Source organism: Neurospora crassa, linkage group I, assembly GCF_000182925.2.
Source record: "Neurospora crassa OR74A linkage group I, whole genome shotgun sequence".
In the NCBI taxonomy this organism is placed as follows: domain Eukaryota; kingdom Fungi; phylum Ascomycota; class Sordariomycetes; order Sordariales; family Sordariaceae; genus Neurospora; species Neurospora crassa.
In genome coordinates, this window is record NC_026501.1 from 5,151,383 (window position 1) to 5,175,748 (window position 24,366).

The 24,366-nt window shown below is 52.6% G+C and overlaps 11 protein-coding genes and 1 non-coding gene across 16 annotated transcripts; 8 read left to right on the forward strand and 4 right to left on the reverse strand.

The window, feature by feature from the left end:
* Positions 1–193: 193 nt before the first annotated feature.
* NCU03274 lies at positions 194–3,039 on the reverse strand. 2 transcript variants are annotated; one of them, XM_011394827.1, is made up of 4 exons: positions 2,885–3,039; positions 2,336–2,755; positions 1,609–1,731; positions 238–1,528 (listed from the first exon to the last, which is right to left on the reverse strand). In XM_011394827.1, the coding sequence occupies exons 2-4, from the start codon at positions 2,354–2,356 to the stop codon at positions 404–406; spliced, it is 1,269 nt and encodes a 422-aa protein (XP_011393129.1). In that variant the 5' UTR covers positions 2,357–2,755; positions 2,885–3,039; the 3' UTR covers positions 238–403. The 2 variants fall into 2 exon arrangements, with proteins under 2 accessions (XP_011393130.1, XP_011393129.1); XM_011394828.1 differs by having other exon boundaries at positions 194–1,528; positions 2,336–3,039.
* A 763-nt stretch (positions 3,040–3,802) lies between these two features.
* Positions 3,803–4,743, forward strand: NCU03275 (hypothetical protein; the record flags this gene model as incomplete). Its single annotated transcript, XM_959335.2, has 2 exons — positions 3,803–4,127; positions 4,231–4,743. The coding sequence occupies exon 2, from the start codon at positions 4,414–4,416 to the stop codon at positions 4,741–4,743; it is 330 nt and encodes a 109-aa protein (XP_964428.2). The 5' UTR covers positions 3,803–4,127; positions 4,231–4,413.
* Positions 4,744–6,012: 1,269 nt separating this feature from the next.
* bem46 (bud emergence 46-like) lies at positions 6,013–8,307 on the forward strand. 2 transcript variants are annotated; one of them, XM_011394830.1, is made up of 4 exons: positions 6,013–6,664; positions 6,850–6,893; positions 6,964–7,599; positions 7,724–8,307. In XM_011394830.1, the coding sequence occupies exons 1-4, from the start codon at positions 6,548–6,550 to the stop codon at positions 7,887–7,889; spliced, it is 963 nt and encodes a 320-aa protein (XP_011393132.1). In that variant the 5' UTR covers positions 6,013–6,547; the 3' UTR covers positions 7,890–8,307. The 2 variants fall into 2 exon arrangements, with proteins under 2 accessions (XP_011393132.1, XP_011393131.1); XM_011394829.1 differs by having other exon boundaries at positions 6,415–6,741; positions 7,724–8,299.
* Positions 8,244–10,140, reverse strand: pex10 (peroxin 10). Its single transcript, XM_959110.2, has one exon. The coding sequence runs from the start codon at positions 9,865–9,867 to the stop codon at positions 8,578–8,580; it is 1,290 nt and encodes a 429-aa protein (XP_964203.1). The 5' UTR covers positions 9,868–10,140; the 3' UTR covers positions 8,244–8,577.
* Positions 10,141–10,397: 257 nt separating this feature from the next.
* NCU03278 (protein-ER retention protein) lies at positions 10,398–12,585 on the forward strand. Its single transcript, XM_959111.2, has 2 exons — positions 10,398–10,645; positions 10,724–12,585. The coding sequence occupies exons 1-2, from the start codon at positions 10,555–10,557 to the stop codon at positions 11,866–11,868; spliced, it is 1,236 nt and encodes a 411-aa protein (XP_964204.1). The 5' UTR covers positions 10,398–10,554; the 3' UTR covers positions 11,869–12,585.
* A 280-nt stretch (positions 12,586–12,865) lies between these two features.
* Positions 12,866–15,750, forward strand: NCU03279 (hypothetical protein). Its single transcript, XM_959112.2, has one exon. It carries the CDS (start codon positions 12,966–12,968, stop codon positions 15,237–15,239), a length of 2,274 nt encoding a protein of 757 aa, XP_964205.1. The 5' UTR covers positions 12,866–12,965; the 3' UTR covers positions 15,240–15,750.
* Positions 15,751–16,002: 252 nt separating this feature from the next.
* NCU03280 (NUDIX domain-containing protein) lies at positions 16,003–17,883 on the forward strand. The gene is made up of 3 exons (XM_959113.3): positions 16,003–16,435; positions 16,665–16,881; positions 16,966–17,883. Exons 1-3 carry the CDS (start codon positions 16,154–16,156, stop codon positions 17,748–17,750), a joined length of 1,284 nt encoding a protein of 427 aa, XP_964206.2. The 5' UTR covers positions 16,003–16,153; the 3' UTR covers positions 17,751–17,883.
* Positions 17,801–19,569, reverse strand: tcu-2 (transport of copper-2). Of its 2 annotated transcripts, none has more exons than XM_011394831.1 (3): positions 18,913–19,569; positions 18,488–18,575; positions 17,801–18,389 (listed from the first exon to the last, which is right to left on the reverse strand). In XM_011394831.1, the coding sequence occupies exons 1-3, from the start codon at positions 19,205–19,207 to the stop codon at positions 18,272–18,274; spliced, it is 501 nt and encodes a 166-aa protein (XP_011393133.1). In that variant the 5' UTR covers positions 19,208–19,569; the 3' UTR covers positions 17,801–18,271. The 2 variants fall into 2 exon arrangements, with proteins under 2 accessions (XP_011393133.1, XP_011393134.1); XM_011394832.1 differs by having other exon boundaries at positions 18,488–18,677.
* Positions 17,865–17,935, forward strand: NCU15031. Its single transcript has one exon. It is a non-coding gene; the product is annotated as a tRNA-Gly (tRNA).
* Positions 19,570–19,701: 132 nt separating the features above from the next.
* Positions 19,702–20,972, forward strand: NCU03282 (3-hydroxyanthranilate 3,4-dioxygenase). Its single transcript, XM_959115.3, has 4 exons — positions 19,702–19,857; positions 19,924–20,092; positions 20,158–20,233; positions 20,295–20,972. The coding sequence occupies exons 2-4, from the start codon at positions 20,061–20,063 to the stop codon at positions 20,727–20,729; spliced, it is 543 nt and encodes a 180-aa protein (XP_964208.1). The 5' UTR covers positions 19,702–19,857; positions 19,924–20,060; the 3' UTR covers positions 20,730–20,972.
* On the reverse strand, positions 20,501–22,130 carry NCU03283. Of its 2 annotated transcripts, XM_011394834.1 has the most exons (4): positions 21,934–22,130; positions 21,640–21,776; positions 21,369–21,580; positions 20,501–21,313 (listed from the first exon to the last, which is right to left on the reverse strand). In XM_011394834.1, the coding sequence occupies exons 2-4, from the start codon at positions 21,723–21,725 to the stop codon at positions 20,886–20,888; spliced, it is 726 nt and encodes a 241-aa protein (XP_011393136.1). In that variant the 5' UTR covers positions 21,726–21,776; positions 21,934–22,130; the 3' UTR covers positions 20,501–20,885. The 2 variants fall into 2 exon arrangements, with proteins under 2 accessions (XP_011393136.1, XP_011393135.1); XM_011394833.1 differs by having other exon boundaries at positions 20,683–21,313; positions 21,640–21,957.
* A 265-nt stretch (positions 22,131–22,395) lies between these two features.
* Positions 22,396–24,331, forward strand: NCU03284 (hypothetical protein). Its single transcript, XM_959117.3, has 3 exons — positions 22,396–23,093; positions 23,220–23,504; positions 23,566–24,331. Exons 1-3 carry the CDS (start codon positions 23,037–23,039, stop codon positions 23,773–23,775), a joined length of 552 nt encoding a protein of 183 aa, XP_964210.1. The 5' UTR covers positions 22,396–23,036; the 3' UTR covers positions 23,776–24,331.
* The last annotated feature ends 35 nt before the right edge of the window (positions 24,332–24,366 follow it).

Here is a 24,366-nt window from a genome sequence, read left to right on the forward strand (position 1 = left end):
AGACGGGAGCTCAGCGCACCACACCGCTTGACCACAATGCCCAATTGTCCAGTTTGATGGAATACTTGGTGAGTTGGGGTCATTTATGAACCACCTCCACGCATCGAGGGGGATCGTTTGGTGTTGAATATTGTACCTACCGCCGGCCGAGGGGGGTAATGAGGAACATGAGCTCCAAGCGAGATGCATCTGTTGGTTGTTCCAGTATTTGCCACTTTTCGAAATGTAAATAGAATACGAAAGTAGTAACACATGATTTGGGTATGGTACATAATTCCAATACAAGAATGGACAGGTGTGCCCCCTCAAACGCCGTGACACACCATCTTCGTTCCTTCCTTTTCGTTACATTGTTGTCCGTATTTGTATTTCTCGCGCTTTTTTTCCCACCCCGAGCATCTACTTAAACACAGAACAATACAATTTCCCCCCTATCGTTCCTCCTCATCCTCAACGACCGCCACAGCTCCTTCTCTTCCGCCAGCTTGCTCACACTAGTTCCCGACGCGCTGCGCTCGCGGTGATAGCGCTTCAGTGCCTTGTTGAGGCTTACACCCTTATCGCTCTCGGGGCCCTTGTTGACGAAGCTCAGAAAACGCTCGGCGCGAGGCTGGAAGATGACGACCTGGTTATCCTTGTCCTTGTCGACGGCGCCGTCCTTGGAACCGGGCGTGTACTCAATCATCTTTTGCTCCTTGGGTACTTCGAGCGACTTGCTGTGGCTATGCTTGTGCTTCTTGGATGACGGCGACGCAGACGATGACTTCTTCTCCTTCCCTTCCTTGGTGTCCTTCGATTCCTTCGTCTTCGAGGACTTGCTCTTCTTGAGCTTCGAACCAGCAATCATGGCCATCAGACTGTTTCCAAGACTCTCTGATTTGTGGTGCTTCGAGTGCTTGGACTTCTTGAGTGGGCTAGCCGGTGTCTCCGCGGACTCTGGCGAGGGAGGGAAGACATCGGGTCTGCTCATCATGCGGCTGATTCCCCCAGTCAATCCGGAATGCAAAACAGGGGGCGCGTCGGTCATCGGATGGTCTGTCTCGATGTGGAGTTCCCTCTTCCTCTTCTTATCCTTCTTAACCTCCTTCTCTCCATCTTTGGACTTCTTCTTTGGCGCCGGGGTTTCGTGGTGAACAACAGCGTTCTCTGTGCTCTCTTTGGTCTTGGACTCGTAGCGTACCATTTCGTTGCTCTCCGTCTGCCCAGGCTGCTCTTCCGCAACGGAAACGCGCGAGGTGGTTGGTGTAGGGTTGACCATGTAGTCAAAAACGTTGACAGGAGCCTCAGTTGCTGAAGGAGGAGTGGGTGCCTGAGCAGCCGCATTGCCGTTGTTGTCGTGCTGGCGCCATGTATCAAAGTCCTCCGCAACCTCCTCGACATACGCGGGTTGCGCCATGGCTTGGACGTTATTCTGATTCCTGTTCTGGTTCGGATTCTGGTTCTGATTCTGGTTCTGATTTTGTGGGCCTTTTCCTTTCTTGGGTCGATACAAAGCACCCTGATATTTTTGCTCTTCCGTCATACAACTCTTCAAGAACAGTCAGCGGGGATCAAGTCCAAAACGTCAACCGTTAGGCATCGCGCGGCTTGAGCTAAATGGGATCCTACCGTATGGGAGCGATATTCAGTACCCGGGAAGTGGGTCATACAATCAATGCAGGTGAAGTTTGCACCCCAGCAGCGTTGGCGATGCGGGTCGAGCTTCTTTTTGGTCACGACGTCGCCGCAAACCTGTGATAACCCAAGAAGTGAGTGGTTAGATAACAATACGTGTAACCGGGAAATGAAGTTCGAGAGAGAAAGCAAGAAGATATGAGCTAAGTTTGAGTCAAGGCAGGCCAAACAGGTAGCCGACAGAAAATGTGAGGGGGTGAGAGAGAGCCAAGGACGGGTAGGGAAACCAGCCGGATCAGCTCTAGATAGCGAGGGGCGTGCGGAAAGGTGAAGAGGGGTGGTTGTTAGTGGTGCACAGGGACCCCCTTTCGTTGGTGGTTACCCGGGGAGATGGTGGGCGGGAATGTGTGTGATGTCAGTTTAGATTGCCCTTCTCGGCCAGCAAGGGGATGAGAAGGGGCGAGATGTCTGACAGGGAGAAGAGAGTTGGGGCATTGGGGGTGTACTATGTACTTTGTGTGAAACCTGGAGGCAGGTCAAGGATTCATGGAGGGGTGATAGACCGAGAACCATAAGTAGGTGGTATAACCACCATTATATGGGATGTTCCGAATGATGAAGGGGGGAAGCGTGCCATGGACAGATGTCATACAAATGCATCTGCGCTCATCGACAAGGACACATGATTACCACGCTAGGATTGTGATGGTTTGCGACTTACTTCACAAGAAAAGGACACCATGATTGCAGTCTGGTGTGTTGTCTCTAACGGTGAAACAGAGTCTAATTCCAATTGGCGAAGAGTAAGCAGAGGTTAGGACGACTTGCTCAGGTCAACGAGTCACAGTGTGGTCCGGCGTCGAATTGCTCTATTGCGGGCGGCTGAGTAGGATGATCCACCAGGAGTTGGTCTGACGGCTGATTGAGTGCTCAAGCGAACCTAGCGATGCGTCTTTGGTGTTGATTGTCGACGAAAAGATGTTGGGACGCAGAGTCTCAACAGGCCGATTGCGACTTCACGCAACTTTGACTATGCTTTCTGGTGCAGATCTTGCCAGAAACGAGCAGCATTCAGATGGGGGCGCAAGTGAGCTGTAAGACTGCAGGAGGCTGAGTGCGTCTTTAGCAGAAGGCAAACGGGCTGAGAAGGCAACAGTTAATGTGAGTGGACTGGAGGGTGGCTCGGTGCGCCGAATCAGACGAACAGGCCCAAAGCTGAGATGAAGCACTGAATCTGACAGACGGAACGGACCTCTAGGGCAGGACTAACACTTTTGAGAATCCCGCCAATGCCGACAGGTGTACGAGTGGTGGCCTTTGCGTCTGACAATTTTTAGTTGGGATTCTGCGCTTGCGTGGCTGGTGTTGCGACTTGTCGGAATTTTTGTGAGCCGATAAGAACTGGATGAAAAAAAAAAAAAGTTTCCCGAATGCCCCAGATGGTGGTGAGGATTGGCTGCAGTTTAGTCCAGGCGTTGATGCGTTTTAGCGCGAGCGGGTCCGTTGCTGCAGGAATTTAGGCCCCACCCGCGAATCCACAGTGTACCTAGCCCACCTGTCCCGCCCGGGCCCGTCTTTAGCTCGTGGCTCCCCTTCCACTTTCACCTTGTTGGCGTTACTAATCCCCTGCCGATTCGCGTTCCAAACTGAGACCCAAATGCCAACTCAACCTGAATACTTCAAGGCCATTCACCTCACCGTCAAGCCTTGCGCGTTCCTTTACAGACCGGACATTATATTGACCTGTCAGTGCTTCTGTAAAACGAAAGCCTGACGGAAGGCCTGACCTGGGGGCCCATATCACTTAGCCACAACATACCTCTAGTCGAAAGACTTTCCGAATCATGCCGGCCGCATTGGGCTACCAAGGGAGCCAGCTCACAAGGGCCAGACAGCCGCTGAGCGGAGGCGTAGAGGCTGTGGCGCCTACCAGCATCTCGACACACAATACACGGATGAGGCGTGCTACTGGTTGAAGCACCCCAAGCGCGTTTCAATTCATACAAAAAAAGAAAGTCAAAGCGGCCTTCTTGACTACAGCAACGCCTGGGGTAGGGGGAAAACCAAATGTAACCTAACCCCATCGGCCAAGACGAGTGATCAGACTGATATTGTGAAACAGGTTTCTTCATCTTGAACTGATGGAACTACCCAAGACGAAAGACCGAAAACACCTATGTCAAGGCTTACAATGACCCTCTTGGACCAGAAGCATGCGACGTGATCGTAGGCATGATCTCTTCTGTGTGGTCAGGCTCAGAGCCGGAGGGGTCCCGAGACTTGAAGAGAGCCGCTCACCTGACACGCCAAGAAACTGCGCAGTGTAAGTACATGGTACTAACTACCTACATAATTACGGGATATATCATCTGCCACAGTAACGGAGAGTTCGAAAGTGCGAACACGGTCGCTGACCGCACACGCCTCCCCTCTGAAATCAACTGAAACGCAGATGGGTATAGTCACGCCGAACCACAACATGATTGACGTCGGCCTTGTTCCGAAGGAATGTGGTAAGTATTTCTGGTGTGATAGAGAACCCGCCCTGCATACAGTTGGTCCTTCAGGTAGAAGTATGTTACCATCTTCCCGTCTAAGCTGACTCCGCCGATTCAGGGGCATGAACCTGGTTGATCAGGGGTGCATCTATGTTCTGCATACCAACATCCAAGTATTGACGAGTTCAACAGCCGTTCGTCTCATGCGTATATCATGGGTGGCTCCTTTCTAGAGTTGTACCTACGCCATTAGGTTTTCATCTGGACAGAGAGGTCTGCGGATTGAAGTTGCAGTCCATGCATGGTGTGTCATTTAGTGGATATGAGTGAAGAAGGAGAGAAAAAATCGACATCACCAACTTATGGGGTATTTACAGTGTTGAAAGACGCTGCCGCTTTAGGCCCAGCTCAAGAAATGTCGGACGGCACTTATCCTGCTCATGCATCATGGTGTCAATTTGGCGTCTGTTGGTCCACGATGCGTTCTGTCCAAGGGCTTCCATGTGTCCCATCTGTGTTGCGCATGGCAACCCGCCGCTTGGACTGTGTCATCTTTCAACTGTTTCAAGGCCACTATTTGGGACATTCCATCCGGCTGGTTCTTGCCGCAGCCGATACTTGGTTGTTATAGTCAGAGAGTCCCAAACTCAGGTAGTGGGTTAAGGGGTAAGCCTCTGCTTAGACGAACAGGGAATCAAACGTGGCCGTACGGGGACGAGATGGCTTATTTCTTTTCTCTCTATTTGCGCAATGTGTTTTCCCTGACATTGGTCAGAATGAGCATTGAGGGACATACATATATGTTAGTGCTAGTAGTCCAAAGGGGAAGCTGGTCATCGAGAATGACATTCCAACAGCTATCTTGGGTCGACGTGGTGGAGCTTGGCAATACAGATCCGCATAAGCGCCAGGTAGTCTACATAGTGTAGTATGTCCGAGTGGTACCTGGGAGCCTGCTTTAGCACGTCGCCATCTGACGAGGTCCTTGTCGGCGATCCTTGTCGGCGATCCTTCTCTTGCTGAATTTCTGTGGTGAAATAAGGTGAATAGGATTTAGACTCCAACAACATTGGATATACACTACAAGGGAAGGATGGTCTGAAAATATCGTCAGTCTCTATGAACTGCCGGGGCATACAGAAGTACGGCACAGGTTGTCTCATTGGCCTTCGTGAAAAGTTGTGATGATACTCCCGGAAGCTTATCCCAACTCGACCGTCGGTTACGCTGCGAGAAAGGAACTAGCCTGATCTAGTATGGCTCGAGGTTTTTCACCACGGGACTCGCGCACCTTCTTCGCCGACATTGACAGCGGGGCGCCACTGATGGAGTACACTATGTGGGCTGTAGGCACTCACTCATAAGCAGCACGTCAACATAAAGCTTGAACCCTGCAGCGTAATTACAGTAAAGCCCGCCTTGAAGTCCCTAGCCTGTGGACAGGAATTGTGAAGTCTCGACTCAATGGCGATGAGTAGAGGAAGTTGGTGGTGATAGAAGTTAGTCAACAAAGCAGACACCATGGACAAGGAGTCTTTATCCGAGTTCAGATTGACATTTTGAGTCTTTTTGTAGTGTATACTTCGATACGGTCTTTGGCGCCCTGCCGCCGCAGGTCCCGTCTCCCTGGGACACTAGTTCTAGGAGCTTGGACTCCCCTTTGTTGACTCCATCACTCTCATCCACATCTCCATTCCGTACGGGGAGAGGGGGGGGGGGGGGGGGGGGGGGGGGGGGGGGGTGCAGCTTCTGGTCAATGAACAGATCAACACACCCGGGCGTTCAAGGCAGCTCTTACAATATAAGTCCAGTCAAATAACTGTATAAGGTAGCTATAGGAAACCTTACAGAATGTAACCAAAACGTTCGAAAGACTTCTACTGTCAACTACGAGGTTCGGAAACGTCGAAAAGCTACAACGTTGGAAAAAATGACTATCTATTGATCATGAACAATCCAAATCCCGTTCGCAAAATAATGAACGGTTCAATTGACCGGAAGTTGCACCCCCCTCCTTTCCGAACTGTCATTTTCCCTGTCGGCGTCGTGGCGTCCATAATATCCCCTGTAGGCAAGCATCGAGGGTTGGCGACCATCCTGGAGCTTCCCACTTCCACGAGTTCTTTTGGCTTGGGTCTCTTTTAGCCGTCCGTACCTTGCAGACCGCGTCAAGCCAAAGAGGCCCCCGAGCTGAGCTTCCCTGCAGACTTGTTTCCCTACCGCCATTTGCTCCAGGTTGCCCTGTCTCGCCTGTTTGGAGCCCCGTCACGCCGTCACTCCGTCACTCCGTTGGACGTGGTACCTCACGTCAATCAATCAATCTGCGCAGACTTGCAGCCCGGAAGCCAACAGAGCCAAAGAAGTCCACTCAGAGCCGGCACCCGATCGGTCAGGCGTCCACCCACGGCCCTCAACCCTCGCTCGCCTCGGCAAGCATGTCATCTCCATCTGTCACGCCTCCGGCTCCCGATGGCAATTCTTTCCTGGTGCAGATAGTGTCTCTGCTGAGCAGCGCCGCAAGCCACTTGCGCCTGCCGGTGATAGCCTCTACTGTATGAGCCGGCATTCCTGTTTCTCCCGCCCTGTGCCTGAATGGCTGTTGAGCCGTCCGCGTCGACTGGCCAAGGGGGCAAGTCCAATGCTTTCTCCCTCCCCGTCTCTATCAAGTGACCTCTACCGGGGAGACGTCGTGCTAATCTTCGTGTTCATGCGCTGACCTTGGCTTTTGCCCATCTAGGGAGTCGCCGCCATCCTCACTGGGCTGCTCTACTTCAAGCAAAAGTATGTGGTCCCCAATCTGACATCTCCATCCCAATTGCGTCACCTGTATTAATGCGCTACCTTATTACAGAGCCCTAATCTATCCCTCTCACATGCCCCCCGGCTCTCGAACGGACATACCTCGACCCAGCTTCTACCGCATCAAAGATTACGAAGAACTTATCATCCCGACCAAAGATGGCGAGAAGCTGTCTGCCTTTTACATTCGGGGCCCCAAGGGCGGGTCCAACTCTAAAGTGACCGTGATCATGTTCCACGGAAACGCTGGTAATATTGGCCACCGTCTACCCATCGCACGCATGTTGCTCCAAGCTGCGGGCTGCAACATCTTTATGCTCGAATACCGTGGCTACGGAATCTCCACCGGCCACCCTGACGAATCTGGGCTCAACATTGACGCCCAAACCGCCCTCGACTATCTCCGCGATCGTGCCGAGACGCGGGACCACAAGTATATCGTCTACGGCCAGAGTCTTGGTGGGGCAGTTAGTGTTAAGCTCGTGTCCAAGAACCAAGGCAGGGGCGACATTGCCGGTTTGATTCTGGAAAATACCTTTCTCAGCATGCGCAAGCTGATACCCAGCATCATTCCTCCTGCTCGGTACCTTGCATCCCTATGCCATCAGGTCTGGGCTACCGACACCTTGATCGGCAATGTCAAGGTACCTACTTTGTTTTTGAGTGGACTCCAGGACGAGATTGTGCCGTAAGTTTTTGTCCTGGCCTTTCTCATTGTGCCTCCACAATATGGTACTCTGAGCCACGGTCTGTGGTTGTGGCCGGTTGGGTTGCATGAGAGCTGTCCGCTAATTCCATCACCCGCATCTTAGACCCACTCATATGAAGCAGCTTTATCATCTCTCCAACGCTCCGATAAAGATCTGGAAGCCTCTTCCCAACGGCGACCATAACTCGAGTGTCCTCGAAGAAGGCTACTTTGAAGCCATCGCAGAATTCATCCAAAGGGTTTCCTCAGGAGACCCCGAAAAGAAATAGCTCGATTCGACAACGAAATCCGCGCCGTCGCTCTCTCCTCATTCCATACGGTAAATGGGTCTTTCTGTTGAAGGGGAGGCATATGATGTGCCCACGATCTTGATGACGCGAAAGCGTCCACGATTACGAGCTGTTGGGGGACAGCGAAGCACAAGTACGACAACCACGACCTTGGTGGCTTGATGCTTGAAGATGGGTCGGAACTTGAGGCTTTCATTGAGGTGTCATATTTTCTCTTTCGCACCTCGTGTATGTATTTCATGACCCTTTGGACCTATGTCGAGGTTGCTCGGGTCTTGATTAAGACCCAAACGGGACGAGACTCGATATTAATCAAGCAAGAGAAGTTTTTGTAGAGTAAATACCAAATATTAATATCGGACAAGGAATAATTCAATTTCATACTTGAACATATGTGCATTAGCTTGTCAAAAGTTCCTGACCTTTTGAGAATATGTCGGATCATTCAATCATTAGGCTATGTACGAAAACAGGCTCTCTCTCCTGGCAATATGCTTGCTGCATATACAATTATCCCTAAACCGCAGTTGTTGACTGTTCGCTCCTTGTCATGTGCAAATACTACCCAAAATCTGTTCTCGAGAGGACGTTGTAAGACTCCTGCTTTTTGTCATATCTCCCGTATATTAAGTATTTTGTCCCCCCCGACCGCCAGAAAAGGACTGCTCTAAGCAACCCTCAATGGCAGAATATGCTGTACCATCGTCTCACGTCTGCACAACGGACACTCAGGCTTCTCGCGCACCCAGTCTCCAATACACGACCAGCAGAAGACATGTCCGCACTGGGTCGCCGCCGGGTCCTTCAGCTCTTCCAAGCAAAGCGTGCACATCCTCTGCTGTCTCCCCTTGATCCAGCCCATGACCTCCTCATTCGCCGCCAAGTCGTAGTTCGCCCTCCCGCCCTTGGGCACAGGGGTGTGCGTCGTCCGTCCAATCTCCGCCAAACTACGCTGGTTACCCGACTTGCCCGTCTCCACCAGCAACTCGTTATTGCTGCTATAGGCATTCTCATCTAACGACACATCCAGTGTGCCCGCAGCGCCCGGCCCAAAGGCGCGCTCCCGAATGCTCGCCTCGGTACTGGCCTCCTCGGCACTAAGCGGCGAAGTTGACGACAGCTGCGCCGTCACATGCAGGTATCCCCGGACGAGCATCTGCACCACCAGCAGCACGCCGAGCACTTCATAGCCCGCGCGACCGCCTTGACCCTCCTCGATGCGCCGCGTGAACACATAACGCAGCCCGAAGAGGCGCTTGGAGAAAGAGTAGTAAGCACCCGAAAAGTAGAATACGGCCAGCGTCAAGGCGTGCAGGTGCGCGCCGCTGGTGATGGAAGTCAGGTGTGTGAGCAGGTAGCGCTTCACGCGGTACTCAAGCGTTGACACTGTGGAGAAACCACCGCCCTTGTTGTTGGAGGTAGATGGGGTGGCGCCCTTGGTGTCGCCGCGGCCCTGGCGGGCAAGCACGGTGAGACGGTCCTGGAGGCGCTTGCGGAGCGCGGCGCGGATGGAGGGCAGCAGGCGGCTGAAAAGGTAGGGGACAAGAACGCTACTAACGATGTAGCCGGCTCGTCGCTGGAGCGAGGGCAGACGGGGGCCACCGGCTTCGCTGCTGGGCTCGACGGGGCTTTGGGTGTCTGGTATCCTGCCGTTGCCGCCCGTACTCGGCTCTTCGACTTGGACTAGGTCGCAGTACTCCTCGCCTAAGGTGCGGTTGCCGAGGAGGGTGGTGAGGCATAGGTAGAGCAGGTCGGCAGCCGTACGGGTTTCGGTGGCCCAGGAGTGGGCGGAGCGGGCACCGCGAACGCGCCGGTGAAGGTCGGTCAGCTGGTTAGTGAGGACGCCCTGGAAATAGGCATCTTTTTGATGCGCGCGGATAATGTCGGGGGCTGCAGCGAATGGATATGGCGAGCTCGTGAGCGGCGGAGGAGGCTTCTTGGTGGCCGTCAATGACATGGTAATTGATGTCGTCGTTTGGGTCGGGTCGGGTGGGCTCGAAGTCGGGGGGGTCAAAAGCTGTGTTTACACGGTCGACGTATTCAGGGGGAACTCTCGAACCCTAGGAGAGCTCGTATGCCTACAGTCGAATCGTCGAAGCTGTGGCAGTGGATGATTAAGTCTTTTCGATCTGAAATTATCCGAGTTGTTGTTTGATGTTTCGAGATCGACAGGCGGCAGTTGAAGCTGAGATGAAAGTGGTAGTCGGGAACGGATGGACCTCGGTCCTTGGGGTTAATGGGGGCAGCACGCCCGGCGCCGCCCCAGGCGTGGTTCCTCCTCACAAGGAGCGAGCTGAGGAATTGGCAGGGGGGTGCCCAGAACGTCGTAGCCCAGGCTTTAGCGGCAGGGATGATGCAGCGGGTTGTCACAGGACGGGGCCGCGACCAGGGGTTGCACTGACGTCGGGTCTTCTCCCTAAGCCAAAAAGAGTGCACGCGACAGGGGCTTGGCAACTCCGGTGTCTTTGCGACAGCTACCACAATACAGATGAAATTAAAATTTCCATCTTGACACTTGACAAACTCCAAACGCGTTACTGCTGGGAATTTGATCCCAAGCCTATCAACTCTTCTTTGCGTCCAACTGTTACTTCTCCCTCTCCGCATTCCATGACGGACAGCAAATTGACCGCTGCCTGGCGCAATGGACGGTGATCCCGTGGTTGAGCCGGAGCTCGACTCCTTCAGCTTGACCTTTCCCCTTCCCTACCGGGTTGCCTTCATCGTGATCATAGGTATGTATATACAAGTTTCCTACCGTATGTTTGCTCTCTGGATACACGGTTGTAAACTGACTATCTCTGGTTGATTAGCTGTTTGGGGCTGGGGCCTCAACCTTCACTTCCTCCATAATCGCAAGATCGACGTCCCCTCCTTAATCCGGTACCCAGGAAGATCGAGCCCAACCCAGCTCCCTCACCACCACTCGACATACCGTCTTGCGACTCTTCTTTCGCTAAGCTCCGCTGTTTCGATTCTCACATTTTGGTCGTTTACCAGGCGCGATCCAAAACGCGTTATCGACTATGACTGGATTCCCATGACCAACTTGGCAGTGACCGCAGCCCTCTTCGTGCTACCCCTGCGAAGACTGTCTGTTTCGCACTCCGGTCGACGTCGACTACTCGCAACTCTGCGCCGCGTCAGTGTGGGAGGTTTGGCTGAGGCCAAGGATGGAAAGTTTGGGGATATCTTGCTGGCTGATGTTCTCACCAGCTACGCCAAGGTCCTTGGGGACCTGTTCATATGTCTCTGCATGTTCTTCACGCGGAATGGGTCTGCTACTGACCGACCCGATCGCAGCTGCGGCGGCACCTATCTCGTACCACTTCTCCTGACGATACCAAGCGCTATTCGGCTGCGCCAGTGTCTTATCGAATATCTGCGCGTGCGAAATTCCCCTTTCAAGGAGTCCACGGGCTGGGGTGGACAACATCTCGCCAACGCGGCCAAGTACTCGACCGCGTTTCCTGTTATCATTCTAAACGCCATGTTGCGTAACGCAAACACCAGCGGTACCCCAACTACGAGCCTGTACCGTGCATGGATTGTTGCGTGTCTGCTCAACTCACTCTACAGCTTTTACTGGGACGTTGCCAAGGATTGGGATCTCACCCTCTTTGCTGGGGCACAGGAACGCAATTCTCCCGATCATCCGTTTGGTCTGCGGCGCCGCTTGCTGATCCATAAGCCCGTGGTGTACTACTTCGTCATCGCGCTGGATCTGGCACTACGGTGCACATGGATGATCAAGCTGCACCCCCATCTCAATACCATTAGCGACTTCGAGAGTTCGATCTTTTTGATCGAGTTTTGTGAAGTGTTCCGGCGGTGGGTGTGGATCTTCTTCCGGGTTGAGACCGAATGGATCCGGAACACTTCAACCGGGCTCGGCGTTGACGACATTTTGATGAGCAACTTCAATACTAGGAACGAGGACGAGGAGTACGTGGACTAAGTCTCACTTGCCATACCTCTGCGGCACTAACCATCAGAACCTGGATGTCCGCGTGTTGCCGCCACGGACATTTGCTTTGTTTTGGATGGAAAACGGAATGCTGGAAAATCCGAGTATCATACGCCGTCACACGGTTGGTTTACAACATCGGCGTTCGGGTCGTTTTTTGGTTCACCCACCCCAGTGATATAGATGTACTCTCCAAAGAAAGCTCACACAAATCTACGACTAATAGTGATTCGGATCCTCGAACACGTTGCTTTTTTCTTCGGTGTTCCAATCCTACCCTTGTCCCCATCGGGGTTGCTTCCGAGGCTACACAACTCTTCAAACACCCGTTGGTACCGGACCTATCACGGCAATCCCGCCCCTCAAGAGGCTGCCCGAAATGCTTACATAGTGTGTCTGTACGACAGCCCAGCATCTGGAGGAGACGTTTCCCAATAGGATGGACGGCGCGTAATTCCAGCGTATCACTTGTAATCCATTCCAATTGTCACAAGACACAGGATAACGAATACCGCAAAAAGTCCTCGTGTGGTCGTGACACCATATGATTCAGTCCTCCTTCTATCCGACATCTGGAAACCTTGAAGTGGTATTGCGGAGCAAAGGCCCCGTTGTCCTCTAGACAAAAGCTGCCGTCTTCCTCAAGCCATTAGATTTTGTTGAGGAGTGGCTTTTGATTCATTTCTGACGTTTCCCTTTAAATCCCTAACATGTGCTCTCTCGCCTTTGTCCCTGTCCGTTATACCTTTTCAACAAAGGAAAAGCCAACCTCATGATGGTGACACGGTAAGTATAAAGTTGAAAGAAAGCTCGCTTACTTCCCATGAAAATCTTCACTCAAAAGGGACGAAATCCTTTGTCTGCTGGGACCAAACCCTCTTATCCCGGAAGAACGCGGGAGAGATATCAAAGTCGTGGAGTTGTGGAAATGCTTATAATTCAACACTCGAGGTCTCGCACGTCGATTTGCTCGTGCATGATAACCACAGGCTGGGAAGGCCCTACTTTTGAGGAAAAGGTTGCTGTTTCAGGTTGGCGGAGTCGTATGTATTCCAGAAGAAAAGAAGCGGTCAGTAGATACCAAAAAGATGGACGAGACGACGACAACCCCCCAACGACCCTCCTGTCGGGCCGATACTCCACGTCCATCTTCTGCTGATGAGGCCAACATCACGTCGTCATCACCCACAGGGTCTCGTTTCAAACCCCCGAAGCCGAAAGATGTAGCAGTCTACGAGAAAAAACCCCTGCCGCCCATTCCGCCAAAGCGGAGGCCAGCAGCCTCTATATCAAGCCAGCAGGACCCGAACAGCGTAAAGATCGTTTACACGTTGGCGAATATCCCAGGAGCTGGTCCTCCTGAAAAGATCAACAATCGTCAAAACTTGGGGGACATTGACTGGGAAAAGGAGGAGGCCGAGATAAACTTCATCATCGCTAAGCAGTTGACCCCCAGGGGCGGAACACCAATATCAACGTCAGCGTATCCGGCACCGCGAACACCCAAGCCTTTACATATCCCTCCAGCAGACTCAGAACGCACTCTGAAGTCGAGTTTGTCGCAAGAAATCATTTCACCGCAACCGCGATCACCGGTATCGAATATCCTCCAGCTCGGCAGTTTCGGACCCAACAAGTCGCATCCAGACTCTCCACCGCTATCACCTATTGGGCAGATTTATAATCTAAAGGTTAAACAGCTCTCGGGGCCGGCTTCTCTTCCCGGACGAGAAGATTGTTTCAGCAACAGCGAGAACAACGCCACGGAAAAACATACGACAGGTTACATATCTCCCGTCAGTAGCCGCAGTAGTTTCTACAGCCAATATCGAGACAGCACTGTATCCGAGGCGGGTTCAGCAAGCCTAGCCGGAAGCAGCCCCCCTCGCAGGTACGACAGCCCCGTATTGACAGAATACTTCCCCAGGGGGAAACCACATGCAACTATCAAGAATCGACTGATGGTAAGAAAAGCACCATCGCCTATCCCACGACCTTTACAGCCACGTAAGATCAGAGGCAGTCTCAAAGGAAGAAGGAACAAGACAGCAAGAACCATGTCGCCAGATCCCCCAACAGACAGTGATCACAGCGGTGTCAGCATTACTGAAGCCCGTGAGCTCTACCATGAGACAACCGCTCCAATTGCTCGTGACACAGCAGCTGGAGGAGGAGAATCTTGGGCATATCCGAATGCCTTGAGTCATCCCCCCCACCCAGGAAGCAGCGTCGGGATCCCATCATCTCAAACTGCCGGAGGCCCGGGTCATGCCCGCTTTCTCGGCGAGGACGGCACGCCACAGACAACTGGTGATAGTCAAAGGGAAAGTCGGCAGCCACCACCACCCGTGCGACCGCCGAGGCAGGACGAGCTTCCACTGGCCCTGCCTCGGTGGGACTCGGCGGCTGATACATTGGTGACTTCAGATCTGGGTCGTACGGAGGAAGGAGAACCAGAACCCCGATCCAGTTCGCAATTCTCGCGGGTATCTCATCAATCTCCCGCAGGCTCTTCTTCACCATCACCCTTCTTGGCAACATCTCAAAACGCCGCCCTCAAGACGCGGCCCCGAAACAGGGCGCAAACCATCAGCGTGAGCAGCTTTGACCACCACAACGAACTGCGCAGGCAATGGGATTCGGGCTCGCCGCAGCTGGAGATAGGCACTCCGCTTCCGCTTGCATTGGAAGACAACTTGGCTTCGATTACCAAATTCGCGAAGCACGGCAGTCATCACATCCGTAACCACAGCGACGGCAATTACAGCCCCGGTGGCGGCGATGGTGAGAATCACACATCTCTATTTCGACGCTCTTTGGTTTCCAAGGTGTTTAGACGCGTCTCGGGATCAACACCAGGAGGAGGAGGGGGAGGAGCATCACCCTCACTTCCGACACCTACGTCCACACCCGCCACCATATCGACAGCCATGGCCACCGAACGGAGCCCCATAAAATATCAAACAGCCGCAGAGAGATACCACGATCAGAGTTGCAAGACTATTGCCGCCGTCGGCGCAACATCATCAGTCCATCGGCCACGCACAGCGGATAGCCGCGACGCTGCGGGGCCATCGTCCTTCTCTTTTCCGACCGCCTCCTCCACCTCATCTGCCGTCGGGTTTTTGCTTCCTCAGACTCTGAAGAAGAGCGCGTTGGCGCAGAAGACGAATGAGCTGTTTGTCGGCGGGCGGTTGGCGCGGAAAACCAAGCCGGGAAGAAAGAGGGAGGATTTGAAGAATAGCATTAGGGTGCTGGGCGATGGGGCCAGGGTGGAAGCGCCGGTTGAGTTCGTTACGGGGATGGATTTGTTGTCGCTGTCGGAGAAGCCGGCGCGGCAAGAGGGACAGGGTTGGTTATGAAGTGATCTTGTGTGTGAAGGGTGCAGTAAGGCTGACTTTGGAATATGCAAAAGTCAAAGGGTGGTTGGATCCCAAGTGATAGGTGACGCGTGGAAATCGAACATTTAGGGGCCCTCTCCTGTTGAGTAATATATGGCGTTGTTTTGCACACATGAGCTAACTTGAGCGTCGCGGAATCTGTGATGATGCTTAACCCTAAGATAACGGAATCCCTCTGCTTGGTGGTGCAATACGATCGGTCTCTCGTGTTTCTGTCCACAGGGTGTTTGCATTGTGATGTTGTTGTCAAGGAAGTTCGGCTGCGAGTTTGATATACTAGGGCACCGGGAAGCCCTGGCATAGGTACCTAGGCTGGCGCTTCAAGCATGACACAGGGCGAGGCCGTCGGGACAAGGAATGATAAATCGCTGTTGCAATGTGAAACTGTCATTTCAGCACACTGGAGTATGTAGTGGAACTGACTGACGCGCGTGATGGGAGCTATACTCTACAAATAGAAGTGAAGAATACCAGTTCGCAGTCAATTTGAGAATCGTCCGAGTATTGGAGATGGAGAGACAGAATTGGCAAGTGCCCCTGCACTGAGGAAATAGGTAACCTCAACCTCATTGACGTCAGTAGATCTCCCCAAAGAGACCCCCACTAAATTACTCCGGCTTCCATCGGTACCGCTCCTCCTTCCCCGCTATTTCTCCGCACAACATCCCCAAAGGTAGGTACCTCTAGTGTACTTATACGTAGACTGTGTCATAGAGGTACCGTACAGTAACTTGAGGTTGTTCTGCTAGTTCCAGTCACAGTTCCGCCTACCCTCTTCTTTTGCGCCCAACCTCCGTCCAAACAGCCGCGGTTCTTGAGTCCCGTCCTATCTCTCGTATCTACCTATTTCTTTACGGCACATCCTGGTTGATACCATGAGCGCTTCGAACGAAGTGGGCGCACACACCACCGGCGACTTCCCTCAAGACCGCGAAGAGTTCCAGACCATTGCTCAGAGTATTCAGGGTGTACAGGATCCCGAGATCGTATTTCCGACGTCAACAAGAACGGGTGAACTGCCAACGGAGGGACGGGAGGAGAGTAATAAAGAAGACGGGGAAAGCGCAAAGGATCAGGAGGAAGAGAAGGCTATCGACAGCGAGGCGTCCCATTATTGGGATGCTTCGACCATGAAACCGCTTAGTCCAGCCTCGGCGGTTAGTACTTATACCTCACTTTTCTTGACTCCGTGCCGGTTGCTTGCTCCCGTGGAAGACCGCTTGGCTCCGGCGCCGTGTGTCCGGTTTCGCACTCCGGCTCCGGCCCGGGCTTGCGTGGTGCCCTGATGTCGAAATTGGGTTAGCCCTTTGCATGACTTCCGAGTTTAAATAGATCATCATTTTCTATGAAAACGTTCAAGTCACTTATCACAATTCTACCTTGCAGGCTGCCATTGCCCGATTAAGAGCCTTCAAGCCCCCTCCCTTTCCGCTATGGGACCGCCTACCAATCAGTCGCCGCGCCGCGGTGTTGTTGCTCCTTTTCGCAGACAAGCGCGGTGATCTCCGTGTCGTCATCACCATGCGCGCCGCGAGCATGCGCAGCTTCTCTGGGCATGCCGCGCTACCCGGCGGGAAGGCAGATAGTGTAGAGGAAACACCATGTATGAAGTCCCGCTATCACGTTCACATAAACTACCAGTAACGAGACCACGGAAAGACCACTAATTTTGGACTGTTTCATACAGATCAAATCGCCCGCCGCGAAGCCTGGGAAGAAATCGGTCTTCCCATGGACGACAGCAAGCTCCCCTCGCCCTTCCGCATCGAACACCTCTGCTATCTGCCCATGAACCTCGCGCGCACCGAGCTAGTCGTCCGTCCCTGTGTTGCCTTTTTGCACGCCGATGACAAGGTCGCGCCAGCGGCAGACGAATCCCTGATTCCGCGCCTCAATGCCAAGGAAGTCGCCGCCGTCTTCTCCGCGCCCTTCCACAACTTTTTGCGAGCCCATGATGAAGTTCCGAAAAGCGACGAGGACGGCTCGCAAGAAAAGCCGCCGCCAGGCAAGTGGTACGAGGGCAGCTGGACGAACTGGCACGAGGAGCGGTGGCGGTTGCACTTCTTCTACGTGCCCGTCAACAACCAGCAGGTAGCCAAGCCGGGGTCACGGAAGCAGCTAAAGGCCGCCGAAGAAAAGTCGTCAAACCAAAGCGCAATCATCAACCCGGAAGACGACGAGGACTTGCCGCCACCGACAGCAGCGCTCGCCCGTGGGGACGAGGAGGAAAGCGAGCGATACAAGGTTTGGGGGATGACGGCAAGGATATTGGTGGACGCGGCGACGGTGGCATATGGGGAGGAGCCCGAGTTCGAGCATAACAGCCATTTTGGAGACGAGAGGATGATCATGGGGTTGGATAAGTTGGGCATGTTGGGGGAGAAGACGAAGAAGGAGAGTGTGTTTACGCAGGAGGATCTAAAGAAGGCGAGTGAGGCGGCGAAGAAGGCTAGCGAGGCGTCAAAGATGTAGATAGAGGAGGACCTGGAGGTAATGTAGTTCAATGTGGGTGAACAGGGTGTTGGAGGTCTTGTTGTTGATCTATAGGCACAAGTTATGCATAAAATTTAATATCAACACCACAAAGCGCCAGTGGTTTAGTGGTAAAATCCATCGTTGCCATCGATGGGCCCCGCGTTCGATTCGCGGCTGGCGCAACCCTTATTTTTTTGGTTTTTTTTTTCTTCTCCTTTTTTTCCCCCTTCATCGGTGTAAAGCCATGCACATCCATTCGTCAGTTATTATAATATATAATACGGTAAAGAAAACTGTCAACTAGACCCTATTTTATGGGGATATACATACATACCCCATACGTCCCATCGTATCAACCGCCGATTACATGTCGAAACACTCTGATGGCACTTTTCGGACCCTTCTGGCCGCTCTTCTCACCAGCCGTTATGCAAAGTGGCCATAACACCTCGCCCTCAAGCTATATGCTTTCCTCCTGACGTTTGAGAATTGCGCACTCATGAGCACGTCAATGACACCTAATGGCAAGCAGTTTCCTTGGTAGCAGTAGTACGGGACCCAAAAACGAAGTATCCCAACGCAGCTCCCAAAGAGCAAGCCAGCATGACCCAGCCATTGTACGTCATGAAGATGAGCCTTTTGTGTGTGTGTGTGTGTATGGTCAGAAATAGAAAACATTCAAGCTTGGAAACAGAATTGGAAAGCAAACGGTGGAAGGGGGGGAAATCTCTTACATGATCATGAACGCATAAAAGTTCTGGATCCCATACAAGACCGACTTGATGGCGTGGGCCCGCTTGGTGACTGCAGCCACATTTTGCCCTAGTAACCACGGCATGGTAGTCTCAGCAAGACGTTCTTCATCTTCAAGTTGTTGTTCAACGTCATCATCATCATCATCATCGCGATACTGTTCTCGAGGGTCTCCAAGACAGATAAGTGGTCATCTTAGCAAAACGATACGACACCAAACGCATGGTAGATGTAGTAGGCATTCGGTGTTTGTGTGTCTAATGCCACGTAACGTTGTGACATTTTGAGATGCAATGAGATGATATGGCAAGCCAAGGCAAAAATAGCAATATCGGATTAAAGAGAAGCAAAATGGTTTTCAAAGGGCCCGAGACACAAAAAGGGGAAGTGAGGATGAACAACTTACGAGGCGTAGTCTCCACCCTCTTATTAGTCCATGCCTCATACTGTCTAATGCCCTCGCGAAGTGCCTCGTATCCGGCCGCCAACGCGACGATGGCGAGAAGGGAGACTACGAGACTGAAGGTCGAGTGGATGTGCCATTGGCGGAAGACGATGCAGAGGTTCTCCGTATTCCAGGTGAAGAGCATGTTCATGCTACACCTCGGCGCTCCTTCGCCCATCCCAGGATGACCCGAGTGCATGTCGCCGTGGCCGGAGTGGTCCATGTGGGTGCTGTGGTCGTGGCCGGAGTGATCCATGGTTCGTTTTGCTGCTCCTTAAGGATGTTTGTTGCTTCGACTATAGGAGAGAAAAGAAGGGAGTTGAGTGAGATGGCGGAGTTGTTGATCGGGGATCTCGACTTATAAGGTAGAGGTGGCTGTGAGTGAGCGCCTCGTGTCCCATCAGATGAAAGAGGAACTGAAGTGTCCCGTTGGTGGAACCTCGAGGTCGGAGCTGGAGTTTCGCACGTTGTGTTCAATTCACGGCCAGAGAAGACATGAAGCACCTGAGAATACGCCTACAACGCCCTGCAGCTGGTACGAATCTCGCGAGATCGCTATCAAGCTAGTTTGAGCAAGATAAACAGGGGTCTGGCATCCGAACAACAACACTCCCTGAGGGGGAAACAGACTTGTCTAGGGTTCGTTTGGCAGGCCGTGGTATCCCCTCCGTCTGACAGCAGGCATCATCTGGCGGGGCATCAAACAGACAAGTGGGGTAGTACTACTACTGTTGGGATACTGTACCTGCCGGAATTTAGTTCGTGGTTTCCAGCGCTCCATGTTGTTCGAAACTTCCATTACCTAGTGCGTAGTAGACATTTCTGGATTTGTACTTCTATGTATGGTCTTGTACAAGCCCATTTTACAGTCAACACTGAAAGTTCGAGTACAGTTAACTGCAGTGGGTATGCGTTTTTCCCGGCCCCTGCCTATATCGTTAGAGTGCCGGGATGAGCTGACAAAGCAATCAGCTGTTCGCAGTTTGAATCATCCCATCGTCAGCGTCATAACTTGAGGATCTTGGAGGTTGATTTTGGGAGCAAAGAACGGTAAAAGAAAGAAGAAGACCGAGTCATAGTTCCCACAAACACAAATCAGGTCTTAAACAATGCTTTCCTCACCAGTAAACCTGCCGAAATGGTATGCATCACCATCAGCCACATGTAACCCCTCAGCGTATCAGCTTGCGCTCACAGCTTACACAGGCTCGAAGAAAACTCTCACCTTCTGAAGCCGCCCATCAACAACTACTGCGTTTACAATGATGATTTCACCGTCATGGTAAGTAGCAACTCGACTGCAGGTAATGCGGATTCCAGTCGTGACTAAAACCCCCCCACAGATCGTTGGTGGCCCCAACGCCCGCACGGATTACCACATCAACCAAACCCCCGAGTGGTTCTACCAGTACAAGGGCGCCATGATGCTCAAGGTGGTCGACGACGGAAACTTCAGAGATATAATCATCCGCGAGGGCGAGATGTTCCTCCTGCCAGGCAACACCCCGCACAACCCGGTGCGGTTCGCCGACACGGTCGGTATCGTGCTGGAACAGAAGCGTCCCGCCGACACCATCGACCGCATGAGGTGGTACTGCCAGAACTGCAAGGAGATTGTGCACGAGGCGAGCTTCCACTGCACCGATTTGGGAACGCAGATCAAGGCGGCCGTGGAAGCCTTTAAGGGTAATGAGCAGCTGAGGACTTGTAAGAAGTGTGGTGTGCTGGCAGATTGGAGCCCCAAGCCTGGATCGATCCAGGATCCGAACGTGCAGTGAATGGAAGGGTCTGCATCATGGCTTGGGGATTCTGCGCGATGGAAATGATGGCCTTATCAAATGTCCACCCTGCGAGCGTATGTAAAATAGAATCTATGTACATCGAACCACACTAGGTTATATGAGGGTGGGCTATCATCCATGTTCGTTTGGTGTTTACGTCTCAGCATACTCGTACGCGCGGGTAGACTCCTCGACCGCGATCTCGATCTTGGCCTCCTCAATTTCCTTGCCATCCACACGGATACCGGCGCGCATGACATCGCCGGGGACAACTGGGCCAACACCCTTGGGAGTGCCAGTCAGGACGATGTCACCGGCCTCGAGCGTCATAACCTTGGAGATATCGCTAAGGATGCGGGGAATCTGGAAGAGCATCAAGTTGGTGGAGTCGTTCTGACGGACCTCATCGTTGACCTTGAGATAGAGCTCGATATTGTGAGGGTCCTGAATACGGGACTTCTCAATGAGCTTGCTCATGGGCAGGAATGTGTCGAATCCCTTGGCAATGTCCCAGGGGAGGCCCTTCTTCTTGGCCTCATTCTGGACATTGCGTGCCGTCATGTCGATGCTGAGAGCATAGCCTAAAAAAGAGAGATGAGTATTTTGACTATGGATACTGGAGTATGGGAAACTCACTATCAATGGCATCCAGAGCTCCCTGCAAGTCCGAAGCGTCATGGTCTCTGACACGCTTGCCGAGGATCAGAGCAAGCTCAACCTCGTAGTGCATATCAACACCACGGGGCCGGATGACGGGTCCTTCTCCGGGAAGGATAATGGACGAAGGAGGCTTGAGGAAGAAGAAAGGCTGCTTGGGCTTTGCGCTGTTCAGCTCCGTGATGTGGTCCCTATTGAAAATGAGTCAACTATGTTCAGATGCGTTTATGGCGTACTTATGCACACATACGCATAGTTGCGGCCAATGCAGACAACCTTGGAGGCCTTCTTGAGCGAGGCCATGGTGGTCAATCCTCTCCTGAATGTGAGACTCATGTTGCGACCGGTTTTTGGCTGGTTAGAGGTGTATAGAGCTTATGAGACTTTCTAGACTTTGCTTATCAGCTTCAGGCTTTGGGGGGGTTCCATTGCGTGCTGAACTCCACGCAGGCAGTTTGCGGCCATCTTGACTGTGACGCTGGAAAAGATGTCCCGTACAAAACCGATCAACCTCCTTCTTGCCCTGCTATTGGCTGGGACTCACCTCCTTGCTCTAAATGCTGACAGCTAAGGGCCTCTCTAGATTAAAGCTCTGCGTAACGCCGAGAGGGTTTAGGACACGTACGACGGGTTTATCGAGACAAGCACGACGACCGCTGATACGAAAGCTTAGTGCGCTGAATACTAGCTCTTGCTACTTACAATACCAGCCAAGGAATCGTCTTGGCAGCAATAGCCTGAGGATACCTAGTGGAGGCCGGGGATCGGCCGGCTCACACAAGGGTCTCGGCCCCGAGCACGGAGGACATGCATCGTTCAAATGTATCTCCCTAGTTGTTTATCATACGCTTTCCTAAACCATTATCCTTCGTGAAACTGTAAGGGCGGGAAGTGGGGAGCGCTACTGAAAGTGTGGGGAAGCCCGCTCGAATCGGTGGTTTACCGGCCATACCAGGGATGTCTAGAACGCCCACGCGACTACCCCAAGCCGCATCCTGCCTCTACCTGGCTGGCTAGCACCGCGTTGGGATGTCTCCAGCAAAGGAAGAGACGTCCTTCCCCGTCGGGCATCCCTTTATGAAAAGACCTCCCAGTTGCAAACCGACAGTCCGTTCCTCCACTGCTTCTTTCTCCTCACCGGACACTCATTTCAAGGTCGTACCCTATAACATACGCGCGCTCGCACCCCGCCACCACACACCATCTGCGCTCGCTGGATTCTTTCCATCCATTCGGTCAGACGGTCTGCAAACAGGCTGGTGACAAAGCGGAATCGAACAATCTGGGCGTGGGTTACCAGTATGACGTGAACTTGAAAGCGGCTTTCGTATTGCAACACTCCCGCTCATCTGCGACCATCTTGGGTCACCCGGCCGCTTCCTCTTCGTCTCCTTCCTGGATCTCCCGATTTCTGCCGCCTTTACCTGCAACAAAAGAAAAGACACCTTCTGCACACCGTCCACTTGTTCCAGATTCATACATACCTACATTCTCGACCCTGATCCATTCGTCTCGAGGGCGACTAAAACTCCCAGGTGTCCTTATTTCGGAGTCACATCCTGTTCTACAACTCTAAACACGTATTCATTGGATGGTCGCACATCGACCCGCATTCGTTAATTGAGTTCAAGAAGTGCACACGAGACAATGGAGAGCATCCAACTTGCCCAGATGTTGGCCGATCTTAGCGATCTAAATGCGGCTGTATGTCTTCTTTCCCGTCCCCACAGAACTTGACGAACAACTTCCCCCCTATCGGCGTCGCGCGCATGGCACTGCTGTTGGGATCCGCTCATGTTGGATTATTACTCTCTGACACTCTCGCCACAGCAAGAATCACAGGCCGCACTTGCGGTCGTCAACGCAAACAAGAGCGCCAGCCAGCCCGCTCCGGAGCTGTCCCATCATCTGAAGCCATCAACCGAACAGCCTCCCATCCACCCTAATCAACATCAACTCCATCACCAACGTGTCGCTTCCGCAACCTCCCTACTCTCTAGGACGGCCTCGCCCGCCAGGTATGACAAATACGGACGTCCTCTTACGACTCCCCCCATGACCCGTACGCACTCGAACCATGGGTCCATTCCCGGCACTCCGCGAAAAGAATCTGAGGTCAGGTTTCATGTCCGATGTATAGTTCCATCGGAGGACTGGGTTACTAACAGCTTCACAGCCCGAAGATGACGTTGACCGAGCGCATTCCCTGATGGCATTATACGAGATTCGTACAAAGTTGAAGCAGCAAGACACCACAAGCATCGATAAACTCAGAGACAAGATAACCGCATTGCAATCCCGCTACCAAACGGAGAAGAAGGATGGCGCAGATGCCAAAATAAGTCGTTTCATCTATCCCAAGGCCCAATCGCCGCCACCCTCGTGAACACACCGTGTAGCAAAGTTCCATTCCGCAAACTTACCTTTTTTCTTCTTCATTTCTTTTATTTCTTTTTTCTCCAAAAGTTCAAGATCGTTGCATTTCTCATGACCCATATACAGTCACGATGGCAATCCAGGAGAACAAGCTCAGATGGTTTTGCTTGGGTATGGCTTTGGTTTTTCTCGTCTTTTCAGCCTGCTGATAGATTCACTCATTGTGGTATGTGAACGTGCCTCTCCCCATGAATCCGTCTTTGGCGTTTGGGCAGGATGAATTATTACGACGGCTCGGATGGCAAACGACAATGTCTATTCCGCAAAATCTAATCGGCGTTCTGAAAAGCACAGGGGAATGTCGGTCCTTTGTGGAGGGTATATGAACATACACTGAGCACTGAATTATGATTTGCTTACGCCTTGACATCCACTCATTCTTGCAAAAACCTGCCACACCCTGCCGTCACTACTGCAATGTCTCTGTGAGTATCTCCTATGTTATGCAGGGAAAGTTCAACATGGCCTGGACGAATTGCTTAAATTCTACCCACATAAATCTGTGATCTCGTTGTCCCTCTGGTCTTGTGCCATCGATATC

What these genes read in the sequence shown, in the direction of transcription:
- NCU03274 (XM_011394828.1), bottom strand. Translation starts at nt 2,356, where the DNA reads ATGGTGTCCTTTTCTTGTGAA. An exon ending in TGGTGTCCTTTTCTTGTGAA is followed by an intron (nt 1,732 to 2,335) that starts GTAAGTCGCAAA and finishes GGGTTATCACAG; the next exon opens with GTTTGCGGCGACGTCGTGAC. An exon ending in CTGAATATCGCTCCCATACG is followed by an intron (nt 1,529 to 1,608) that starts GTAGGATCCCAT and finishes CTGTTCTTGAAG; the next exon opens with AGTTGTATGACGGAAGAGCA.
- NCU03280 (XM_959113.3), top strand. Translation starts at nt 16,154, where the DNA reads ATGAGCGCTTCGAACGAAGTGGGCGCACACACCACCGGCGACTTCCCT. An exon ending in CGCTTAGTCCAGCCTCGGCG is followed by an intron (nt 16,436 to 16,664) that starts GTTAGTACTTAT and finishes TCTACCTTGCAG; the next exon opens with GCTGCCATTGCCCGATTAAG. An exon ending in TAGTGTAGAGGAAACACCAT is followed by an intron (nt 16,882 to 16,965) that starts GTATGAAGTCCC and finishes TGTTTCATACAG; the next exon opens with ATCAAATCGCCCGCCGCGAA.
- tcu-2 (XM_011394832.1), bottom strand. Translation starts at nt 19,207, where the DNA reads ATGGATCACTCCGGCCACGACCACAGCACCCACATGGACCACTCCGGC. An exon ending in GAGGGTGGAGACTACGCCTC is followed by an intron (nt 18,678 to 18,912) that starts GTAAGTTGTTCA and finishes TCTGTCTTGGAG; the next exon opens with ACCCTCGAGAACAGTATCGC. An exon ending in TTTTATGCGTTCATGATCAT is followed by an intron (nt 18,390 to 18,487) that starts GTAAGAGATTTC and finishes CACACACAAAAG; the next exon opens with GCTCATCTTCATGACGTACA.
- NCU03283 (XM_011394834.1), bottom strand. Translation starts at nt 21,725, where the DNA reads ATGAGTCTCACATTCAGGAGAGGATTGACCACCATGGCCTCGCTCAAG. An exon ending in TGCATTGGCCGCAACTATGC is followed by an intron (nt 21,581 to 21,639) that starts GTATGTGTGCAT and finishes CATTTTCAATAG; the next exon opens with GGACCACATCACGGAGCTGA. An exon ending in AGCTCTGGATGCCATTGATA is followed by an intron (nt 21,314 to 21,368) that starts GTGAGTTTCCCA and finishes TCTCTTTTTTAG; the next exon opens with GCTATGCTCTCAGCATCGAC.
- NCU03278 (XM_959111.2), top strand. Translation starts at nt 10,555, where the DNA reads ATGGACGGTGATCCCGTGGTTGAGCCGGAGCTCGACTCCTTCAGCTTG. An exon ending in TGCCTTCATCGTGATCATAG is followed by an intron (nt 10,646 to 10,723) that starts GTATGTATATAC and finishes CTGGTTGATTAG; the next exon opens with CTGTTTGGGGCTGGGGCCTC.
- pex10 (XM_959110.2), bottom strand. Translation starts at nt 9,867, where the DNA reads ATGTCATTGACGGCCACCAAGAAGCCTCCTCCGCCGCTCACGAGCTCG.
- NCU03282 (XM_959115.3), top strand. Translation starts at nt 20,061, where the DNA reads ATGCTTTCCTCACCAGTAAACCTGCCGAAATG. An exon ending in CCAGTAAACCTGCCGAAATG is followed by an intron (nt 20,093 to 20,157) that starts GTATGCATCACC and finishes CAGCTTACACAG; the next exon opens with GCTCGAAGAAAACTCTCACC. An exon ending in ATGATGATTTCACCGTCATG is followed by an intron (nt 20,234 to 20,294) that starts GTAAGTAGCAAC and finishes ACCCCCCCACAG; the next exon opens with ATCGTTGGTGGCCCCAACGC.
- NCU03279 (XM_959112.2), top strand. Translation starts at nt 12,966, where the DNA reads ATGGACGAGACGACGACAACCCCCCAACGACCCTCCTGTCGGGCCGAT.
- NCU03284 (XM_959117.3), top strand. Translation starts at nt 23,037, where the DNA reads ATGGAGAGCATCCAACTTGCCCAGATGTTGGCCGATCTTAGCGATCTA. An exon ending in TTAGCGATCTAAATGCGGCT is followed by an intron (nt 23,094 to 23,219) that starts GTATGTCTTCTT and finishes CTCTCGCCACAG; the next exon opens with CAAGAATCACAGGCCGCACT. An exon ending in CTCCGCGAAAAGAATCTGAG is followed by an intron (nt 23,505 to 23,565) that starts GTCAGGTTTCAT and finishes ACAGCTTCACAG; the next exon opens with CCCGAAGATGACGTTGACCG.
- bem46 (XM_011394830.1), top strand. Translation starts at nt 6,548, where the DNA reads ATGTCATCTCCATCTGTCACGCCTCCGGCTCCCGATGGCAATTCTTTC. An exon ending in TGCCGGTGATAGCCTCTACT is followed by an intron (nt 6,665 to 6,849) that starts GTATGAGCCGGC and finishes TTGCCCATCTAG; the next exon opens with GGAGTCGCCGCCATCCTCAC. An exon ending in CTGCTCTACTTCAAGCAAAA is followed by an intron (nt 6,894 to 6,963) that starts GTATGTGGTCCC and finishes ACCTTATTACAG; the next exon opens with AGCCCTAATCTATCCCTCTC.